This window comes from Rhagoletis pomonella, unplaced genomic scaffold (assembly GCF_013731165.1).
Source record: "Rhagoletis pomonella isolate Grant_MI unplaced genomic scaffold, Rhpom_1.0 Rhpom_scaffold_00013, whole genome shotgun sequence".
In the NCBI taxonomy this organism is placed as follows: Eukaryota; Metazoa; Arthropoda; class Insecta; order Diptera; family Tephritidae; genus Rhagoletis; species Rhagoletis pomonella.
In genome coordinates this window covers 10803019-10827138 of record NW_023458567.1, presented here as the reverse complement: position 1 = coordinate 10827138, position 24120 = coordinate 10803019, and the positions used below count along the sequence as shown (strand labels likewise).

The 24120-nt window shown below is 34.5% G+C and overlaps 2 protein-coding genes across 5 annotated transcripts in view; one reads left to right on the top strand and one right to left on the bottom strand.

Annotated features, from left to right (window-relative positions):
• Positions 1-2475, top strand: LOC118748765. Its single transcript, XM_036483434.1, has 3 exons — positions 1-858; positions 919-1086; positions 1959-2475. The coding sequence occupies exons 1-3, from the start codon at positions 796-798 to the stop codon at positions 2352-2354; spliced, it is 627 nt and encodes a 208-aa protein (XP_036339327.1). The 5' UTR covers positions 1-795; the 3' UTR covers positions 2355-2475.
• Positions 2476-7314: 4839 nt separating this feature from the next.
• Positions 7315-24120, bottom strand: part of LOC118748764 (serine-rich adhesin for platelets) — a 122605-nt gene continuing 105799 nt past the window's right edge. For 3 of the 4 annotated variants that reach the window (XM_036483430.1, XM_036483431.1, XM_036483432.1), the window contains exons 6-7: positions 19799-22295; positions 8164-8241 (exon numbers count right to left, since the gene is read on the bottom strand). In XM_036483430.1, coding sequence (XP_036339323.1) covers positions 19888-22295 — 2408 coding nt within the window. In that variant the 3' untranslated portion in view covers positions 8164-8241; positions 19799-19887. Of the gene's footprint in view, positions 8242-19798; positions 22296-24120 lie in introns of all 4 variants that reach the window. The other variant, XM_036483433.1, reaches the window with a different exon arrangement.

The window sequence follows — 24120 nt, the reverse complement described above, 5'->3', positions numbered from 1 at the left end:
CCACTTATTTATGTATCCCTTATCGCTTTTCAAATTAACGAGGAGTAATTTTTTTTTGATAAGTCTACTTGATAACCTTTGCTGTGAATGAAAACAAACAAAAACTTACGAGTTTACCAAGTACGAGTGTATCGCTTTCCAGATAAGCAACTTATCAGTGTTTTTGATAAGTTTGTCGGCTAAGCACAGCACAGCACAGCGCAACACATGCTAAAGCAACTAGGCTATGTAAGCTTGTGTAGTCAGTGATGCTCTGTAGGAAAATTCATTAGTAGCGCATGTGTATAATCAAAAATTCGGAACATCGACTTTTCCTTCAGCTTGGGCCCAGGCCAAAAAACTTTCATCGGTAGCCAGCCGCTCGCATTTGTCAAGTTCCGTCGGGTTGTTCACACCAAATATAGACACTGCACTTTTTCCCTTTCATTATAATGTACACGGCAGCACTTGTTATCGTGGTCTGTCCATCGGTGTCGAGTTCACCAGAGCACCATCGTTCGCGGGTAGTGTGCTGGCGTAGTCTTCTGGAGATTCTCGGATTACATCTCTGGCAAAAAGTCGGCTTTCCAAAGAAGTATTTCGCTAAGCGCCGTCGTTCGAATTCGCCGAGTCTACACTAGCACTCGACCAACAAGTCGTTGAATTAGTTGAAAAAATTTCTGCAGGGTCATTATATGTAGTGAAGATAGTAGCAGAGTGATAGACGTTACCAAAAAAATGTGAAAACCAAACAAAAACTGAGCTATATTTGGCTGTATTGGCTATATAACTTCACTTTGGTTAGGTCTGCCGAAGATGTCGCGCGCACAAAATAGAGAGAAAAAATTGGCGGTTTTGGAAGTAGTTAAAAAGAAAAAGGTAGACGCCTTTAAATGTACATACATATTACATTCGCTAAAACCTTGTTTTTCATTTTAGAATATTTTATTTGGAACATTTCAAAATAAGATCGCCAATAAAATCGAAAAGGAGGCTGCTTGGAAGGAGGTGCTCGAGAAAGCGCAATCCCTGGGTTTGGCTGCGCCCAACCGCGATTGGACTTATGCACGGGATCATATATTTGGCCTCTGGAAAAGTCGTGCATTGGTAAGACTTTTATGCCAGCATGACCCTATTGCACCAACGACTTATGCGGCCCTATCGCGAATTTCCAAAAAAATTATAAAGCAAAACAAAAACAAATTTTCCCAATTTGTTTTTGTTTTGCATGTTAAATTATGGTAATGATTTATTCACATGGAATTGTCGATGGGGCTGAGATTATTAGCATTTTAAGTAAATTATCGAAGTTGCGCAAAGTTATGTCTTTCATCAACTTGATAAGTGCAAGTCACTCAATTGAGTATTGATTAGTGAAAATTACTAAAAGTCATTGATGAACGTTGCACCCAAAATTTTAAATGCTAAGCGAAAAGATCTTAGCGTATAAGTGATAAGTTATGCAAATTATCATAATTTATTAGCTATTTGGTTGCACCAACAATTTTTACGTACAACTTATCAACTTTCATTTTGCTAATTTTAGCATTGTTTTGCTAAATAAAATTTTATCTATCATATCAATGGTAAGTAGCCTTTATTCAGCTTGAATGAATTAATCAGTGCTTTAACGCTTACTTCGATAAATTATTGAGAAAAAAAACGATTAAATTTACATATATGAGCACGAAAATGTTCAAATAAGGTGTGTTAAAAACGAAAAAATCCTACTACTACTATAGTATAGTAGAAAATTTTTTGGCTATCTCGTAGCCAAATGGAAAACATTTTAGCTCCAAGAACTTACAGGTTTTTACACGAACTTGAAACATAAAATGCAACACTTATGAATTTACTTTGCAAACAAATACTTATCCACAAATTGCAAAGTGATAAGTGCTAAGTCGTTGGTGCCGTAGGCGCCAGGTTTCATTTATTTTTTTAAAGCAAAAACTACAAAAAAAAAAATTACTTTGCAGGCAAAAAGAGACGTTGCTAGAAAAGCTGGAGTCATTAGCATTTCAAAGTCTTTGGTTTGTGACGCAGTGGATGCCTGCATATTGGATATTTTGGAAAATGAGTCGACTGTGAAGAACGACCTTAGCCTACTCGAGGGTGACGGTACGGAAACAAATATAGAATCGCAAATCTCTAATATTAACGAATCACAACTCAGCTCACATAGAACAGCCACAACAAAGCAAAGTACAAAACGAAAGCGCGACAGTTGCATTGATATGGGGCGCTTGAAAGCAGCGGTTCTCGAATCTGAATTATACAAAAATAAGCTGAAAATTATGGCCTTAGAAAGAGATTTGGGCCTTAAAGCTTCAAAATTTACAAAAAAACTTGCAAAGCTTAGAGTGCGCAAGTAGCTGAATGTAAATGAAGCAAGTGACCTACTGCAATTCAATGTATTACGCGTAATTCAAGTGCATTGAATCTACTATTTATTGCCTGATTTTAATATTTTAATATACCTATTACCTATATGTACATATGTGTATTCAAAGTTTGAAAAAATATCATATTTTTTATGTTTTATTTATTTAAGAACACTCCTTTATTTTTATTCTAACGTTATTTAATCTTTTACTATTATTACTTTGACTTTAAAATATAATGCCGCAATATTGGCGTCCGAACACTAAGTGTCTTTATTTGCCTACAGTGGCTTCAAAACTACGCTGCATTGTGCCGCTGCTTGCTGCGCTCTGCTGGGTGCCTGGTATTTGAGCCACTGAGCTAATGAATAGAAAAATTTAAAATTAGTCAGAAATTAAGCCGGTTAAAATATGGTACCAAGTACTCGATTTTCTCATTCTTTTCCCACGTATGAAATGTAGATTATAATCACCAAATATAAGCAAGATAAATATAATTAACAACCGGCTATAAAATAGTAGCGGGTAATCGACTTTTTTAAACCGGTTACCGCAATTGGCTGAAAAATTTTAACGGGTACTCGGTTTTTAAAAACCGGTAACCCATCGTAGAATGCTACTGCCGCATATTGAACGACATTTTCTTTAACAATTAGCAAAATATTAGTACTTGGCTAAAGACTAGTACCAGCAAATTAAAGAAAAACACTCATCAATTTTAAATTTAAATGCCTTTTAAGCTTTTATTTATTTTAAATATAATTTCTGTTTTTATAAAATTTTTTTTTGTATGTTTCTGTAACATTTCTTTCATTTTCACTTTATCAACTGCACGTTGTTGCATGTATTTTGATTGGCTTATGTCTACAAAAAAATGTACGGTATGTATGTATGTATATATGTATGTAAATCAGTAATAATATATGTAATTAATAATCGTATGTATATAAGTAAATGGTATGCAATGTACTTGTTTTGTATATAATATAATATTATTTAATATAAGTATTACATATAAGTAAAATACATATTACAAAAATTAATGTATTGTATATTGTATGTGTGTATGTATGCAGTTCGGCAATTAGAGCTAGCGCTGTTTGGGGGAAAAAAAAACGTTTTTTAACTTTACAATTGCATTTTAGCATATTTAAGAATTCAGCAAATGGTGTTCGCAGCGTTTATCACTTGCGATCATTCAACAGCTTAATTTGTGGATCAAGAATTCGATACTTTGTTTGACTAAGTTTTTTGAACGCCATTTTTTTTTTTTTTTTATACATATGTATGTATATACATATGTAGCTACTGAAAATTTTGATTTTATGCATTTTATTTGGCTATATCATGTCAACTTTATAGTTTTGATTACTTTATTTTTTATGCGTTTCTGCTACCAAAAAGCATAGTTCCATATTAAAGACTGTATTTCTCGCATTTCATTTCACTTTATAATTATTTTTGAAAATTTTAATGTGCTTTTCTTTAAAATTTTCTTACTACTTAGTCAGGCGCCTAAATCTTAGACAATGTTTCTGCATTTTTTTTTTGCCTTAACTATCTTCAGATTGTGGAAATTTTTGTAAGCTCAAAACAGCGTGTGTTCAAATATTGTTAACCAAAAAAGACTTTGAAACACAAAATTCGAAGTTTTTTTTGCTTTCAGAGGCCTGTTAATACTTAAAAAAATCTTTTCCTAAATGTGTCGCAAAATCTTTTTCCGATTTTACAAAAACCGGTTACAGAATAAAATTTGGTTTTTCGATACGCTGAATATCGCCCTCGCTAGCATAAATTATATTGAGAAATTATTTTTAAAATGGTACCCGGTACTCAAATTTGGAAAACCGGTTACGCATTTAAAACAGTAAGCAGAACAAAATAAACTTATAAGGAAGTATTTTATTGCGTTTTTCATTAAATATTATCCAAGTAAGAATATGCCAATATAAGCCATTTAAAATAAAGTAAACGAATTGTACCTAGCTTAAGACTTTGTTTTCCGTGTAATTGCAACTTGGTAGGTACATATAAATATATTCGCCGATGCGTTAAACTCAAGCTGTAAGTTCCACAGAACGAATTGTTTATATGGTACCAACTACTCGATTTGGAAAAACCGGTTACCCGTTAAATTTTGTTTTAATCGCATTTCTCTGTGTAGCGAATTGTTTATATTGTGCCGAGAATTAAAAACCGGTTATCCGTTGGCATATTTTTATTCAATGTGAGTTTCCACTTAACGTTTATTATAGCAATTAACTGAATTTAAAACAAATAAAAATTTTACAAAAAATTGGGTGTATGATTATGGGTTTTTATTCGAAATAAAGATTTTAATTTAAGAAACAAGAATATTTAAAAAGCATTTTTGGTAGAAATTGTATTTAAGGATAAGTAATCAGAAACTATTAATAAGGCGATTCCTTTAAACTCGTAAAGCTAGAAAACTCGGTGCTCGAAAGCATTTGACAAAAATGGGACATATGTATGAATTTTTCGTTTTTATTCGAAATGAAAATTTTGTGTTTTTTTGTAAGAATACATAATAAACAAGAAACTCTTAATTAGCCGATAGCTTTAAACTCGGAAAGCTAGAAACTCGGTGCTCAAAAGCATTTTTCATAGAAATTATTAAAGTTTTGTTTAACTCTCTCTTCTGTCTAGGTTTTCCGAGACTTTTTTCTGGCTAAGGAAATACTCCTACTACTACTACTTTTCAAAGAAAATTTAATAAGCACAAGTTTTTATTTAAATTTGTATACTCCAATAAAAAGGGTTCTTGATAACAATTTTTCTTCTAATATATATAATTCAGCTGCTACGGCAACATTGTTTTCAAAAATCTTATTTTTTTAGAAAAACATAGAATATTGGTTGTTAATACATACGTTAGAATAAATGAATATGACCTAACTTGAAATATTTATATTCCCTCAAACGGAAAAACTGAAACACTCGAATGCTCAGCCAAAGTTTCGAGATTTACAGGCCTATTCCGCGCTTAAAATAAACATTTTGTAACCGGTAACTAAAGTTCTATTTTCCAATTTTCTTAGTAAAAATGTTAATTTTTTCCGGTTTCAAAAACTTTGCGTAACAATCAGAATAGGCGTGTTAAGGGTTTTTTCGAAGCTTCATTCAGTTTAAGGGAATCTTCTTTTTGAATCTCTCTATAAAATAATTATTCAAAATTTTTACATACATATTAAACACAACTGGTCTTTGCATATTTTCTTTGCGAATTTTTAATGCTTTTAAATAACTACAAATAAAATCAACTTTTTAAGACTATTTTTGATTATACAAAGTTTGTTATTCTAGGCCATTATACAATAAAAGAGCTTTTTATCACAAAAAAAAAAAAATAGTTTTTATATGTTTTTATCTTACAATTTTCGATATTAGAGATATTCCAAAATCAAGAACGAAGTTCATATATAGCCTCTCCAAAAACATTTTTCTTGCATGGAATTGTGAAGTTGGCTCTTTTTTGCTTTCTAACCCCGAAAAAGCGAATTTTGGTAGAGACTTACCTTTCCCTTTCGTTTATTATTATTTTTCTTATTCCAACAGGCTTTGGGTTATTAAATTCCAAACTGAAGTCAGACTTTCGAGGCTATCTGTTTTTGTCTTTCGAACATCAAAAAATCTAGTTACTACATTAATTTTCTATTTTGTCTGGCAAACAAAAATAAATCAATCAAATAGATTTCGGGACGCTTAATCCAAATCTGAAGCCACGATGCCAAAGTCGACGTTAATTTTCTTGCCAACCTCAAAAAACTACCAAAGTGATCAACTTTTTGAGGTTAGATTGAAAAAATCAAGTCAATTTTTGAATTCTAGCCTCAAATTCGGCTGCAGAAACGAAAATTTATAAGAATTTTCTGGTTTCGCTTGCGAAAAAACAACACGAAGCTCGAAAAAAACATTCAAACATATTTTGCGAGTTTAGGAAGCTTTGAGGTGTTTCAGGCATTTAAATTAGGGACCGTTACTGTTAAGATCTTTATAATAAAAATCATAATTTGAACGTAAAAATTGGATTTATATTTTTCCAAGCAGATTTGAAAGCTATTTTTTGCGTTTTTTTTATTAAAGAATGTTGAAAGAATGTAGGATTTTTATTTTTTCGATAAATTTTTGATTTCTATTAATTTTTTTTTTTTAATTTTTTAGATTAGGAACGTTCATAAACGGTAAAAAATTGAAATGCAAAATAACGATTATTTTTTGATTAAAAAAAAAAAATCAAAATAACGATTACACTTGACCAAAAAATAACAATCCAAATTTCACGATTATTGTTGATCAAAAAAAAAGAACAAGTAATTTTTTGGCAAAAAACAAAACCGGCCGTTAATTTCTTCATGATCTAATGATCGGACGAAATTAGTATGGGACCACCTCTGAAGTACAACCTTTCCTTTACAAAAAGAATTATAGAAATCGGTTAGCGTGCTCCAAAGTTAAGCGGTAACATACATAACAAAAAATATTCCGACGAATTGATAACCTTCTTTTTTTAAGTCGGTTAAAAAAAAAATAATGACGATTTTGCAATGATCTAAATATAAAAATCTTGATATTTAATGTTAATTTTCGGTCCCTTATTTTAAATCTATGTATGTATGAATAAGTGAATTATAAAGCGCCAAAAATTGGGAAAATATTCTTCTATTTTATGATAGATACGGGTTTTTCAACTTAAAAAATTTAATTTATACCTTTTTTTTTAATACAGCTGCTACATACATACAATACTTGCAAAGCTCTCGTGCGCAACATTTTTTTTTTTACTTATTTCTTGGCTTTAAATTTGCAATCGGTTTTTTTGATGCCATTTTCTTTTGTTTGCATTCTCTTTATCACTACAGCATATATGCTTTTTTGGCGCCACGCTCTAATGCTACATACACAACATATGAAGTAAGTAAATCTATTACAATTAATTTTCAGAATTTCTCTGTAAGCTAAACAGACTTTTTTATTATTTATTCATCAATTTTTTTTTGTATTTTTTAATTTTTTTGTTTTTATATTAATAACAGACAAAAAATTTGCATTGCATTAATTTTACAAGCACACATAAAAAGTGCAATGGAATATAGTATGTATCAAACAAAAAAAAAACTGCATATTACTAAATTATTATCGCAAGAGTAAAGAACAAAAAAAAAAATCATACAATAAAAAAATGCTAAATATAATTATTAAAGAAAAATGCACGCCTAGACGACTTATAAACTAGCCTACTACATAACTTGTGTGTTGCTCCAATATGAACAATTTTCAAAATGTGCAACACTGCTCCTGCCCTGCATACGTGAGACTGCTGCCGGCCACAGGAAGCAAAGCTCTCTCTCTCTCTTCGGCTGCAAAAAAATCCACTGAATACTGCTGCCTTGCAGTTTCACGCTACTTTTCAAATAATCAGCTTCCTCAAACCCCTTTTTTACGCTCGATTGCCTACTTTTCTGCTTTGCGGCTGCGCTGTTTACCACTGCTCGTCCTGCTTCGCCCGGTTTCGTTCCAATTCAATATAGCAAATCTGTCTTCTGCGTGCCTTCACTGTACGCTATGGTGAGATCATCATTCGCCGGCTTGATGTATTGCAAACTTTCGGCTGTCTCCTCGCCCTCGTCTGCGCCACCTTCACTGTTACCACCGCCATTGTTGCTACCATTGCTGTTGCCACTACCACCACCACCATTACTTTGACCATTTTGTGTGGCGGTGGTACCATTGGTTGTGGGCGTTGATGTTTTATTGTAGGCGTGATGTCCATTACCGTTAGGTGCACGCGTTACGCCCAATTGAAAGAGGTTATCGATGGGTGCTTTCACAGGCGTATAGAAACCAAGCGGCGCTGAACCTGCAGAAGATAATCGAAGGGAAGGAAAGACAGAGAAAAGGTAGAATTTTTGTGATTACTAAAATAGTGTAGGCAGATTATTAACTTAAATATAGTTTAATTAGGCGATACTGATGATTATTTTAAATTATTATATGCATATATATATATATCATAATCGATAATATTGGCTAAATAAATGCTTGGTGATGCTTACAAGTAAAGGATTTTTAGCACGAAAGTGTTTACATTGCCTACAAAAGTAGCTAAATAGAATAAGGTGCGAGTTAAAGCGATTAAAAGTGTGCTTAAAGGTCAAACATGCAAAAGTTTGTGTGGGATTTTCGGAATTGTGTTGGTTTAGTAGTAGTGATAGTCAAACCCTAGGAGAATTTTCCTCCACCAGCTAACAGTATACTTTTTTGTCACAAATTCAAATATAATGCATGTACGTATGTATGCATTTTTATGCTCAAAGGGACTACAACCCAGGGACCCTGAACAGAAGGTATGCTCGGAATTAAATGTCGTTCTCGTACTTTTGTTCCCAAGATCGCTTAAAAACCCAAACTAAAGTGAGAACAAAACTGTCGAGAACGATCTCAACAAGAATAATAAGAACCCTGTGAAGCGTTCCCAAAGGAAAAAAATTCGAAAAATACTTTCGGGAACATTTCTAAGAGAACAAAATTCTTCGGAACGTTCTGGCAAAGAACAAAACGGGAACAAAATTCTAAGAATTTTTCTCTGGAAGAACAGTTTGGGAACCAAAGTCTCAGGAGCTTTCTGAGAGAGAACGAAACGAGAACAAATCTTCTCTAAACTATTCGCGAAGAATGGAAGCAAGAACACACTTTTTTTCATAGCGTTGCATTAATTTGAAATGTTTGAATATTAAAATGAATTAAAAAAGAACCGAAAGATAATTATGCAAATAAGGTCAACGAAAGACTTCAGACACGAACTTTTCATGCACGGAAAATGAAAAATTGTTCGATAAATGGACACTTAGTTCACCCTAGTAACAATCATGGTTCTCACTGAAACGATTTTTTAGCAAAACACGCAGACGTTCCTCTCATTCTTAATGTTAAGTTCTCAAAACTTTTGTTCTCTAGCAAAACGTTCCCAAGACGTTTGTTCTTATTTGAAACTCCTTGAAAACGTTCTCGATACCTTCGTTCTCGTTTTGTTTTCATTGGAAACATTACCGAAAGTTTCGTTCTCATTCTGTTCTTCTTGAGAACATTCTCGAACGATTTGTTCTCATTTTGTTCCCTTTTGGTTCTTTTGTGGTGACGTTCTTGACATTACATTTTCTTCTCGTGCAGAAGTAAACCAAAACCGGAACTCGTTCTCGATTCCTAAATGCTATTATGAAGACCGCTCGGTGGCTCATAACTTTTACCGCTCCAGAACGGCATATCACTACTACAAGCTGACCAACTTATCGAGTAGGTAAATACCAGGTGGGCTGTTGGACGCTACTATACTACCAGGCAAATTTGGCGCTCTGCTCTCAGATTAGTAGCCGGCGTAATCACCGGATGGATACGCATGGAAAGAAGTTGTGATACCCAACCAATGATTTTTAAAAGCTGCGGAAACGAAAGAGCTATATAAAACGCGCTCGGTGGTCACATTTTTAAGGGAGGCGAAAAAAAGAAATGGCTTCTGCCAATGATAGCACAACTGGATTTTTCAGCCTACGTGAACCTCCGTTTTCTGGCGAGGTGTTAGCCACTCTAAACTAACCTAGGTATAACAACAACGGTCTTTCAATCGTAAGTCTTTGTAAGACTTAATATAGCAGATTAGATATAAAATCAGGGTCTGCACTGAAAGTCAGGCTTCTCTAAAAGCTTTGGAAACCGAACGCAACTTTTCAAAAAAAGATGGAGCATCCAATTGACCCGGATACAATTTTAAGCATAGCGGGAACTGTCATGCACATCAAGGATTTAGTGTGGTGGAAAGATGAGAATAGCACAAAACATTTTCCCTGTTAGCGTGCGGCCTTCGCCAGACTGAGACGGTACATTTTTGGGCCGAATGAGTTGAGAAATGATGAGCTACACAGCACTCTCTCTTTCCTCGACAAACTACTTCGATTCATAAACTACACTGGTAAGTTTACAGAAGAGTAAAGAATTCCCAACCCGCCTGTCTCCTTTAAATCCTCTCTCTAGGACCTAAGTACAATGGGCAATATTGCCTGAGTGCTTGGAAAAGTTGTTTATGGGTCTTCCGGCCAACCATATTTCTATTTCATATAAGTTCATTAAAAATAAACAGGGTTAAAATATTTTACAAAAATTTTAAAAAGAAAATTTAATCAGGGCTTGTCTGCAAGAGCTCTACAGTAAAATTTAGTGAGCAGTTTTTTAGAAAGTATTAAAAAATGGCAGCTAGAGGGTTAAAATGTTCTAAAGAGTTTTAAGCAAAGAATTTACCGGGTTGAGGCCCAGAGAACCAATGAACAGAAATAATTGGACTGTGTAATGCTCTTTCCATAAGTTAATCATATCATATACTTTTCCTTGTCCGAGAAAGGAGTTCGAAAAATGCGCAGAATGGAGGTTTTGCCGGACAGTTTTTAAGGCTTGAGATATCGTTGCCCATAGTTTTAAAAGTGGTCTAAGTCATTATATACGACTTGTGCTTAAATGGCTGTTCATGGCTAATAACAAAACTCTATCCTAGGCTTAAGAAGCTGAGCGTCATGTCTGGTAGGAGACGGTTGAAACCAATTCCTAAATATCTGCACAGCTTTGTAAAACAGTTGGCATATCTACAGTCTGCACGATGCTCTAGCCGGCGTCAGAAGCACTTTTGAGATTTATTACGCGATTGGTAAACATGGCGGGCGATGTTTAGACATTCAGATTGTTATCAAGGCCATCAGGACGGCAATGAGTAATTCCGTATGACTTTGGGAATTTCCAAAATGCCTGCAATCTCTTACCCAACATACATACAGCAGTCTTCACAGGGTCCGAGAGCATAAAGGTGTGTAGCGAAATGGGGAAGCGGACAATTTCGCGAGAAAATGGCACTTGGAGACCTGAGTTCAGGCCCTTACTGAGATTTCCACTCTCAAAGGTAGGCATAATATCGGATTCGTTGCTGGACTAGGCTCGGAACATGCAGAATATCGCGAACGCTCCGTTCATCACTAGATGAGCGAAAAATTAGGCTTCCTACGGCAATACTGGCCTATAGTCTACATGGCACCATGAATAAAGCTTTTAAGATTTTTGTGGACCGTAATGGGGTCCACTTAGCTGAACAACTTAGACACTTTCGACATTATAGGGGGGGCTGTCTGCATGTGTCAAAAGATCGAGATGATTGAAGAACATGCAGGAATAAGTTTTTAGAAAAATTTTCTCTTCTAGAAATGCAAAAACACAAAGTGAACTCTTGACAAGAGCAAACCGTGTAACCTAACCTAAGCATACCTGAAAACTTTAACTTATACCATGTTTCACGTCTGGTAATCTCAGTACAACTCTCATAAATTTTTAAAATTGTCTAAAGAAAATTGGTATGAATTAATGAACCAGATTGCTACTGGAGACAAAACATTAATTTTTCACTATGAAGCTGAGCAAAAGCAGTCGCCCCTTTCTCTAATATAAAGTAGTTTGCCAATTGTGATCTTCAATCTAATGTTGAATGCCGCTTTTAACATTAGAAGCCGAGAAGTTATAAATCACAGCCAGCAAAGCATTTTGGCATACCGTTTAAACAAATCGAACTTGCATGCCTGCATTTTTATGCATTATTCAATACTGCTAATTAAATATCTTGTATACAGACTTTGTGATTAGTTACTTATTTTATTTCAATTTTTTTTATATGCATATTTTTACAAACCACTAGATGTAGCTTCTTTGCAAATCAGTATTATTTATTTTAAACTACTAATTAATTGCATGTATACAAAAGTATGCTAAGCTGGAATCGCCTGAAAGCAGTCAATTTATCAAGTTACCACAACAACTTAGTTTAAGATAAAAATTGGAGCAAAGCACAGAGCACACAAAAAATACACAAACAAATATTAAATACAAACAAGTATGCATAGAAAACTGCACGAAACGAATTACACAAGCAAGTAGACAAATTACGATTTTTTTAAGCAACTAACTAACAAGTTAACAAATGTAAAAGAATTTACAAATGAAAAATAATGAGTCAGTGCATGTGCATTGATTTGAAATTTTGAAGTTCAAAGCCTCAATGATAAGTTTTTCATGTTGGTGATTATTGTTTCGTTTATCGCTTTACATAAGTACAATTGGCGATTTTTCATCTTCTTTCTTATGAAAAATCTAAAATCTCCAAACCCTTTTGGCAAAATAGACCCGATTAACAGATTCATTAATTAATCGATAAGTTGAGAAGTTCAATAATCCATAGGACACTAAGGCTTTCTTCACATTCTTAGACGGGTCAATTTTTGATTACGCATCCGTTGTATAAAAGAAATACGGTGGCGAGTATGTAAATAGGGAAGAGACATTTTTCCAAGTGTTCGCTACTTTTCTTTGTTTAAAAAATGTTTAATATTTTTTTAAATGAAAATACAGCTTCCATTAAAAAAAAAACCATGTAAATCAAAATATCAAATAGCATGGATGACGACGCTCCGGTGAAAAGATCCTTCGACTCGGCACCCATGGATAGACAACGAAAGCAAGGGCGCCCACGAACAAAATGGAAGGACAGAAGGACCAGTCCGCAGTTGTGATGAATAAACGGCACAAATTCACAAAGGAGAGAGGCAAGTGGCGAAGCTGTTTGGCCGCGGCCCAAACCGACAAAAGGTTGTAGTGCCAAATAAGCAGAAGAAGGTTTCCTTAATAATTTAAATTAGTACTCGTGAGTCTCAAAAAGTAACGTTCGATTGCATGGCTTTGGTCTCTGTACAGTTAACGATTACACTACCCAACAAAGTTGTAGTCGATTCTGATAGGATTTTTCCCGTAGAATCCGAATCCGACCGTAAAGATATTGGATTTTTTGATTTTGGGTATTAAAGGGCAGTGCTTAGGCTTTCATATCCTGCCACACGGACAGATATATTGAATCAATTTACTGTTTTACAGAGGCTCAAAAATTTCTAAAGACGCGTTTTTCGGCACCTTTAGATGTAAGTTGCTCGAAAAGTAGAGTCAATCTTATATCTTTGGGGTCAGATTCGGATTCTATAATAATCGGCTAAAATATTCTAGTCAACATAACATTAAATTTTGTTGGCTGGTAGGAAAGTCTCTGGAAAGGTGTTTCTGGCAGCATATCCCACAGATTAAACGATTATAATATGTTGTTTACACCGAGGTGATAAAATGTAAATCACTTAAATTTAAGGGATACACGCTGCAAAGTATTTAAAAAAAATATAGTTAAGGAGTATTTCCGATACAGTCGAGGTTTCGAGTCTTTCCATTTTTAGCGAATACATAAACCAACTACTCATGAAATTATGTCATTATTTTATTACTGTATTTTGAAACATAATCAGTATTGACTGATAGTTTACCGTATGGCAAAAAATAATGAGAACTTGGTAAAATTTTCCATAAACAATTTGTTCTTGATTATTTAGCAGCTAAACGAAAAACAGTTTTTAAACAATGCAAACAAAGGTTGAAAGAAAATAATGACGTGCTTCCTTAACAACTTTTCAATGTCACATACTATGTTGATAAGTCTCAATGATTGCATACAGGCTTTTTAAGTGAAATGTTAATTCATCAAAAAATATGGCAAGTCTAGTAGATATGTACATACATACATATATATTTGGCAGTGAAAGAGTGTGATTACAAGATACTTAAATACAAGATAAATAAGTAAATCATAATAATGAACAAGCTTAGTTGAAGAGGATAGTGTGTTAATTATGAGTGAGTGCATGCCTAAGTTCAAATAATTGCTGAAAACGAAAAGTAATTTTTAATATTAATAGACAGTAATTTTTCACTTAAACATAAATAAATGTTAAATAGCGGTTAGTTACCTCAACTCAAATGTAAATTTTCAAAACTGGTCGAACGCACGTAAGTACACACAATTCGTAAATTTAATTACGTTTTTTTTTTTTAATGCAAGTTTTCACGAGAGTTTATTTGTATTGTATGTATGTCTGTACAACATAAGTAGAGCGCAATTCTTCACTGCATATTTCACACATTTTTAACGTTTAAAATTTCGAGTTTCATCAAATAAAAAAAAAAATAAAATAAAAAATGCGGAATAGCAGCATTACGAATTAATTTTCACGCATTTCGATTACCCGTTACCTACTCTTACGCGCACAACGCAAATACGTAAACGTTACCACGCTACAGTTTACGTGTGTGTTTGGTAAACAGCTGATTATTACCGTTGCTTTTGTACATACATTGCGAATTGTGTGTGTTTTTGTGCGTTGCATATTGCATTTATTCACAGCAAAGAAGTTTCGTTGATTTCCGATGGTTTTTGGTAAAAAGCATTAGCATAATTTAATTTTTAGCTGTCAAGCGGCGCATGGTTGCAATGTTATACACGTTATCTTACTTATGTATGTAGTCTGCATATTTAATTTTGGTATTTTTTTATTTAGCATTTTTAGTATTGTAAAGTATATAAAAACATTTTTGGCAGTACGATTATTATATTTTCAGGTGGTTGTTAGAAGTTTTTCAGCAATTTTACTGTAGAGTTCTTAACAAAGGTAGTAAGTAGTAATTAGTAGTGGATAGTAGTAGTAAAAGTAGCAGAGTAGCGGTGTTGTTGGTGGTAATGGTGTTGCTACTCGTAACGGGCAGGCGGCTTGCGAGCAGGCAGATAATTTCTTTAATAGCTTTGGTAATGTTAGCTTTATTTTTTTTTTTATAAAAAATCTTGGCATTCGCGGAGTTTCGTAAAATTTATGTATTATTGTTTTTTGAAATAAATAAATTTTTCATTTTACGTTCCTTTGAATTTTTATTTGGTTTATTTAACGCGCTTTTTCCCGTTAGCTGCGCCTACACAAACACATTGTAAATATTAGATATTTTATTTTTTGTTTTATTTTTTGTTAAATTATTTAATTTACATCTGCAAAAGATTCGGAAAGAGTGAGAAAAATGTTTGATTAGGCTTTGAATTAGAGCAATAAGGGAGAGGCTATGAAAAATGGTATGCTATTTATTGGCTAGAAATCACAATTTCAGGTAATTTTAATAAAGCTGAGATAAGGAAACTAAGGTATGAACAATTTTTGCTTACACATATGCATTTAAATTTTTGTTTAACATAAAAGCTTGATTGAAATCAAACAAATTTAGTTTAAATTATATAAATAGGCAGCTTACAAAAAATTGCTGAGATTCTGAAAATGTATTTGTAAATTATAAAAAAATCATAAAAGGAAAGCAAAATCTGTAAAAAATAAATATAAAATAATACAAATATTAAATTGGGAAAATTTTCAAAATTCATTTTATTATGTATACAAGTGTATTATAAAAAAATACCGAAAATAAGAAAAAATCAGAAAAATTTTAAACTAGAAACCTGCCTTTAGACTATCAATAAATAAAATTAAAAAAATTAGTAACGAAAAATTTCAAAATATATTTTTATATTATACAAACTTACAAAACGATTTGCAAGGTTTAAAAAAATTTATATTCTATTGCCCTTATTCATAAAAAAGTAGGTTTAAAGAGCTTTATAAATTGACGTTTTCATACAATTTTCAATTAATAAACCTTTTATAAAGCTACTTTATTTTTTATGAATAAGGTCATATATTTTTTAAATTATGAAGAGATAAGCCAAAAGTTAAAAAAAAGTTATTAGAAAAATAGCTAATTATATAAAGATAAGCAAAGGAACATTTCCAAGTTTATTTTTAAATTATAAAAAAATTACATTTAAGCTAAAAAAATCAATTAGGAAAATTGTTAAATATTCTCTTTAAATTATAAAAAAATATAGGAAATCTGCCAAAAAAGTATAAGTTACTATAAAACTAGCAAAGTTTAAAAAAAAATTAAATTTAGAAAATAGCCAAAAATTTATTTTTAAATTAATAAAAATTTTAATGATTAAATAATTATAGAAAAATTATTAAAATATATTTTTACCTTAAAACATAGGCTGAAACTTTGCCAACATTAGGAAATGGCCAAAATCTTTTTCAAAAAATAAAAGGTTATAAAACGATAAGCAAAGTTAAAAAAAAAATTAGAAAATTTGCCAAAATTTATTCTTAAATTATAATAAATTTGAAATAGAGAAGCAAGGTTTAAAAAATTATAGAAAATTATTAAAAAAGTAAAGAGAAATTGCCAAAATTTGGCTTTTAAATTATAAAAACTCAGCAAAGTTCACAAAAACGTTTAAATATGTAGAAAAATTGCAACAAGCGAAAAAATTTGCAAAAATACATATGTATGTATGTTTTGTACATATGTTCATATCGATACCTGAGTGGTAGATCGACCTATCTCGGCAGCCAGTTCGAAAACGTCCTGTCTCAGAAAACTTTTCGAGAACGCCCTACTCCAGAATTTGATTGAAGAACGCCCTATCTCAGCTGCCGATTCACTAAAATTCTGAAATAGGGCGTTCTTAAAAAGTTTTCTGAGATAGGGCATTTTCGAACTGGCTGCCGAGATAGGTCGATCTTCCACTCAGCCATCGATAGACTAAAATTGTGATTTCTGTCAAAGCAAAAAAAAAAAACAAATTGGGTTCTTAGCTATAAAAATCAGGGTTGCTTTGACACCAACAAGTTTTTAACGGATTACAAATACTTAAAATCAAAAACAAAAAAGCTAGTGAGTAACTGTGCGTGTATGTGTATCACTTTTTATAGGGATTTTTGTGATTATTTTCGAGTTTTATTTACATTTGGCAATACGTAAAAATGATGTATTTACAGAAGTATATTTGTGAGTTATATATGTATAGCGTAGACCGATGTTATACATACAGTTTGTACAGTTCGATAAGCAACACAACAACAAATTTTAGCGAAACTACACTAGACATGTTAAGCTGCTAAAGGAGAGGGGAAGAGCGTCAAACAAGGGACTACCCAGAAGCTTACTTTTTTTTAATCTTTGCAATTTGAGGTTGAAACAAATTTTCAGGAGAGGTACATGTATATAAAAAAAAACAATTTTGCGAGGAATTTTGTTATTTTCTGTATTGGAAACTTATTTGCTTTTTAGCTTTTGAGAACTATATTTTCATGTAGTAGTTTTGGTTCCGAAAAAATCTAGCAAAACTGGTATTTTCTTAAAGATTTACCCATGTATATATATGTTGAATGTATTTTTGTATTAAATCTTAGTACGTATTTTATAGGTATGTGTAGCATGATTATTATTGTTCCCCATTCAGAATTATGTGTAAAAGAGTGTATATAAATAATGCATAGCCCAACCAGGTTAATAGTACATAAGTTAAACTACAATGACGATATGTGTAAACATCACAAGCAATTTCCCTATAATGTTGAAAACGGTAACACCTCATTTGGCAGATATCGGTGTTATTTTGCGTTGAAATAGTTTACCTATAAATTTAAGAAGTACTCATCATGAGAGAGGAATTATATACAAATGTCGATACTTCATACAGAATTATACTACTAACTTAGAAATACCAAATTCGGTGGACGACGCAAGGCCCTAAGACCACTTTCCTACTAACCATAGCCCCTACTAAGCTACATACATATTTATTGAAAATTTCCACAATTTTTTATCTAAATTTCGAGCTTTTTAAGCAAAATTTTTATAAAATTTTTGGGCATGCAGCTAGTAGGCTTATAAGTTTTTAGTAAAATATGTGCAAGTTTTTTTTTTTGCTGACGGTTTTTGCGATTTTTTTTCATATAAATAACAAAATTTAGAAAAATTGGCGTTGACTTTATTAATTTTTCCGCAAACGGTCTTGCGTTTATTCTTCCACAAGAAATTAATTTTTATATGGAAAAAAGTGCAAAACGCCGTCAACGAAAAAAAAATTATTAAAAATCAATACGATTTTTTAGCCACTCAAAACTTGCACTTATTTTACAAAAAATGTATCAGCCTACTAACTGCATGCCCAAAAATTTTTATAAATATTCTGGTTAAAAAGCTCGAAATTTTGATAAAAATTTGTGGAAATTTGCTAAATTCTGTATAAAGTTTGAAAGCGTGATTTATACGGTTTGCGTTAAAGCATGAACCATATTTTTTTAAAAAAATAAAAAAAAATTACTTGAAAAAATTGTAAATATTAAAAACAAAACACCATTCATCTCATCCATCCACTTTAGACCGCCAGTGTAGAAAAAAAATTTATATCAGAATCCTCATATTAATGTGAAAATTCTCTACAAAATTCCCAGCCCCGGTTCATGCTTCTGTTGCACTCTTCCTAAACTCGGCCTAGATCAATGATTGTGTTAGTTGTTGTCGCTCTTGAAAGGTCTCGATTGGGAACTTATACAATGCTTCGTAACTCTATTTTTTCACAAGTTCGAATTTTCGAGTGAAAAGTTGAGAACAGGGAGCGAATTTTGATAAATTATTAAGTTGTAGAAAAAAATTCCATAAGTCACTGATGTTTCTTTAAATCACTGCAAATGCAATTAAATTGAATTAGGTCAGTTGCTGGATACCAGGTCACTGCGGAATCAAGGGATATGAGGTGGTCGACGAAGTGGTGAGGGAGGACTCATCGTATGTCCCTGTAGGACTAGAACCATTTGGGAACTCAGTTACACTTCTTTTTCGGACTCACAATTATCGCCCGGTTTAACTCAGAACGCAGTCAGTAATATGAATTACTGTGCCGAGCTACTTTTACCATTTCAAGGCCTAACCGGTCGCAACGCTTCTTGATCTGTTCAATATATTAATTAATTACAACTCTAATCAATATTGATATTTGCAGTTTAATGTCTCTTATTTTGAAAACTGTTTTTGTATTTATAACGCCGCACTGCCACTAGGCATTGAAATGACACATGAATCGAGTGAGTGGCAATGATCTTAATTTTCATTAAGTTTGAAATGAAAAAAGCATTTTGTTTCCAAAGGTTAAGTGGAAACAGATTTAATGACTATTATTCTGAAAGTATGATACGAATATTTGCAATATCTAACTTTGTCAATAAATTGTTTGTCATTTAATATCCAAGCATAAGAAAGCATTAGTTTATTTAAAATATTATTTTGGAATTTTTGGCGTATGCCCTTTCACCTCCACTACTATATGAGATCGGGAAATTATAACTTTAGTCATTTTCGATATAATTTTTTTTTTTTAATTATGGGCAAGTATTAAGATACAAAGGATTTGGTTTCGAACAAACAGGCTCCACTACCGTTTCATATAATGTGTCACCTTTACCACAATTTTTAACATCCGATATCTGTCATATACAAACATACATATGTACATATGAATGAACCAACTTGCACACCTCAAGCCCCACTCCATATGCTAATGAATGTGAAAAGCGCTTATATATAGAATATTTAGCAAAAATTAAAGCAAGAGAAATGAAAAGGAAAATAAAGACTGTACACACTTTTCGCATGTAGACAATTTACAAAATCAGGAGAGCAGATGGTGGCCATTGCGACCGGCCAAAGGACAAACATTTAGACGCACAGGAACTCAAACATAGTACAGGGTGTTGCCGGGTATGCGCGAACGCAGCAAAGTAGTAGAAGCGACTGGCAGAGAAAGAGGCGAAATAAGCGCTGCCGCCGCCGATGGTTGGGAGCATGCGCCATCTTTGTAGCTGACACTTGGATGCTGGGTTGCAGCAATAACACTAGCAGCATTGCTGTTGCAGGACGATGCAATTTTGTTGGGCACATATGGAGACGGACTTAAACACTTGACAGCGTTGTTATGAAGAATTCTTGGATTTTTGTTTACATCTATACAGGCGCGCATATAATTCGCTGCAGAAAGTGATGAATAAGAATAGAAAGTGGTAGAAGAAGATGAAGTGGGCGAAGAAGTGAGACTTGAGTTAGTAGAATTGTTGCGTGAAGTAGTAGTAGTAGTACGAGTAGTAGTAGTAGTAGTAGTAGTGTTGCTAGTAAACTTCGTGTTAAGTGTAGTTGTGGCACAATAATTGCTTTTAAGTGTTGTTATTGTTGTTGTAGGGTTACTAGTGCTATTGTTGGTGGTTCGGTTGGTGCAAACGGTGCGCGATTGTTTGGGTGGTGCTGCTGGCGCAGTAGAGGGAGCGCTACTGACACCAAAACATTTTTTTTGCGTGTTTTTGCTGTTAGTTGTAGTTGTTGTTGTTGTTTTTGTGTGGTGACATTGGCTTTCAGTGTTACTACAAATGTTTTCATCATTGTTGTTGCTACTGCTTGTGTATGCAAGTGTCATGGGAATGGGATAGAAGTAATCTATCGCATCCTCAAAGCACTCATCGTCGGTGGAAATACCATTCAAGCTATTGGAGACGCTTCTCAAAATCGCTTGCTTATTGTTGTTATTGTTTCCGTTTACGTGTTTAGCATAATTAGCATTGTTTACGTTACTCTTGTCAGTGTCAATGTCTACACAAGTAGCAGGCGCCTTTAGTGCGCTGTACACTTTTTCGGTGGAGCGCTCATTAGGCGCACTTTTGTTACCAAAAGAAAATGAAGCGCTGCGTTGTTGCTGTGATGCGCATGGTTGCATGAGCTGATGTGATGACGTTACGTTAGCGCGCTGTATTGCGGTGCTTGCTACCGCATTGCCGACGACGACGCCGCCACCAGCGCCCGCACGTGCACCACACTGAAATTCATTGCTGCGCGTACGTAAGACCGTTTGACGCGCTGCGTACGCAGCTGCAGGCGCTGTGGTGGCAGCGAGTTCAATTTGCAAAAAGCGCGCATATTGTGGCTTATTGAGCACTGAAGGCGTTTTGCGTGGGCGCTGAGGGGATGCGGATGTGGCCGCGCCTGTGGTCGTTGCTGCTTCTGTTGGAGCCTCAAAAAGTGTATGAAACATTCTGTATTTGCTTATTGGCTTTTTCGTAATAGTTGTTGTAGTGTTTGTGAGATTTTCTGTTGTTGTTGTTTTGTTGCTTAAACGCGCTGTGTTGTTGCTGGTGTGGCGTGTGCTGGCGCCGCCTGAGGCAGCTGTGTTATTGGTTGTATTTTTGGTATCGTTTTCGCTTGTGTTTACACTTGCCAGCTGGAAATCGCGCAAAATGCCAGGTTGTTGTGCAGCGCCACGCACGCCGAACGCTGGAGGCGACTCGTCCACCGTGTGAGCTGTCGATTCGTTTGATTTTTGCTGCCGCACGCTCTTTGCTGTTGTTGGTTTCACATACGTTGCTCGCTTATCCCTCTTGTCAACCTCCTCCTCCTCGTCGGCAGCCAGGGTGTGCTGATGCTGCAAATTTCCGCTTGCAAATTTTTTACGCGTTTCCCGTTTGCCCACTGTCGTCGCTTCCTCCTTCTCCTTTACTGCTTCCGTCAAATTGTTTACGTCTTTTTGCTGTTTCATTTCCGCCTCCATCGGCTTAAATTGTGGCAATGCACTCGCAGGCGATGCCTTTGACACCAGTGCCGCCGACGCGGAACGAGTTCGCGTTACTCTGTCCGCCCGCTTGACTGGCAATTGCGGTTTCTGTTTCGACGCCCGTTGCTGTTGCTTTTGCTGTGCCTCCTGTTGTTTCTTTTCCCTCTTTTTCTGTGTCGCCACTGTGGGCAACAACGACATTGGCAACGGCAAATTTGTGGGTCGTTGTGGCTGCACCGGCGGCTGTGGCATTGGCGCGTGAGTTGGCGCTGCCGCGTCGCGCTTGTCGGTATTTTCGGCGTGCGACGACAACAGCGTTGGTTGTTGTAAGGCGTTGTATGCTATTTCGGGCTGTGGTCGCAATAAAGGAGTCTTCTCCGCTGAATTTGGCGCCAACATCGATGGCTCTGACTCTGACAAAGGCGGCGTTGCAACGTTCTCTGTATTTGGCTCTTCTTCCAAATTTGGTTGCGGGCTCAATGGCTGCTGCTGTGGTAGCTGTTGTTGTTGTTGTTGTGACGTTATACCCTTGTCTAAAATTGGGTAATCTGCAAAAATTGTGTGCAATTTTTTGTTTGTTCTAATTTTGGCTTTTTTTTGTCATTGCAAATACATGAGAGAACTGGCTGAGATATTGAGCGTTCTTTTTCTTTGGCTTATGAAAGCGAATTGATATGTAAAGTTTTGGAAAAGAGTATTACGAAATGGGAATTTCAAAAAGAAAAGTAAGTATGTACTTATCGAATTTCTAAAAAAGTACGGAACAGGTGCGCATTGTAAAAAGTGTTCAGGGTTTTGGTACTAAATGTACAAAAGGATTGCCAATTTGTATGAATTTCGTTGGTGTGAAAATTTAATGAATGCTCGAATGAATTTTTGAGTTTACTTCAGCCTAATAGAGACCTAAGATATTATGCAATTTACTAACAAAATCGCCTAGAGTATTCACAATATGAACGATCTATGACCAAGGAAAGATCGAATTAAATTCTATACCTGAATGCTTCGAAACGTCTATAAGTTATAGTTTATGAGTCTCTAATGAGTTGCATGAGGGCCTGATTTCGACATACATATGTAGAGACTCCGCGAGTGCTTCCAAGTAGAACTTTTGGCCAGCAGGGAGTCCACCAAGCATAACTTTTTGACGCCTCGTTGCGAACCGGAGTTCTAGACCGATTAAGCATGACAAATTTGAAGGTACATACCTATGTATATATGTAGTAGAACCTACATCTGGCAACGTCTGCAGAAATTTGTGACCTTATAAACGCAGTAAATAGCCTGCTTTTGTCATCACATTGAATAGACACAACAAACTGGAACTGCTACCAAGGCCAACTTAACGTTCCCACGGCTAGTACATTCGTCGACCCAAATCAATTCTGATCAAGCAAATTCCTTACACATTAATATCGTGAAAGTTAATTGATCGTAGAGTTAGCTGAGATAAAGACAGATATTACAGGCGAATAGATGAGGCGTCCTCTTTATGAAAACTGATCAATCGTAAGGCCAGCTGGATACGGGATGAATCAAGAGCGCTTATTTGGTAATCTTGACAAGGTGGTGCCTTGAGAAAGCGGTTAGGAAACTCCAATATGCAATTATTACATGACGTCAGATTTATTTCGAGTCGGTTCGGCACTTGGGACTTAGCACAAACTGACTTCGCAAAGCGGGCTTACAATAAATTGAACTCAGAAATGTGGATAATGCTTCGATTCCTTTTTTTGGGTAATTTTGAAATAAACCTCAATTTTAGATACTCTTTAATTGTCATTTAGAGAGAGGTGCCTTAAACCAAGTCATTCCATTTTAAATTTAAGTCATTCCATCTTAAATTTAAGTCAAATTTAAAAAAAAAGGCTAATATCAGAGTTCATAACGATGTTTTTAATGGAATATCAACCACGACATAAGTTTTTTACAAGATTATTTAAATTAAGTTAAAATAATCACAAATGTCTTTTTCTCTTCTATATATTATCCCTCTGGTGATAGCAAAGTAATAGACGTCTTAGGTCTTAGGAGTAATATGGCGCGTGGCTTCTACTTGACCGCGTTTCTTCCAAAACTTTCCTCAATTTCGAATTTTGAAGGTCTGTACATATGCTAAGTATAAGGTAGGCCGAGCAGCAGGCAACGGTAGCGCGAAATATCTCAGCTAACAGTTTCAGAGATCGGCACTATTTTAATGCCGCAGCGTGTGCTTCTGGGGTATGCACCTTTGGCTATAGCCAACATTCTGGTTCATAAGATTCTAAAGTGACCAGTTAAGCGAAAATGGTAAGCTAACTAAGAAGCCTTAGGAGTCGTGCGAAAGCAGCAAAGTCTTGGAAGAGTCAGCAAATTTCGAACAAACTTTTTAAA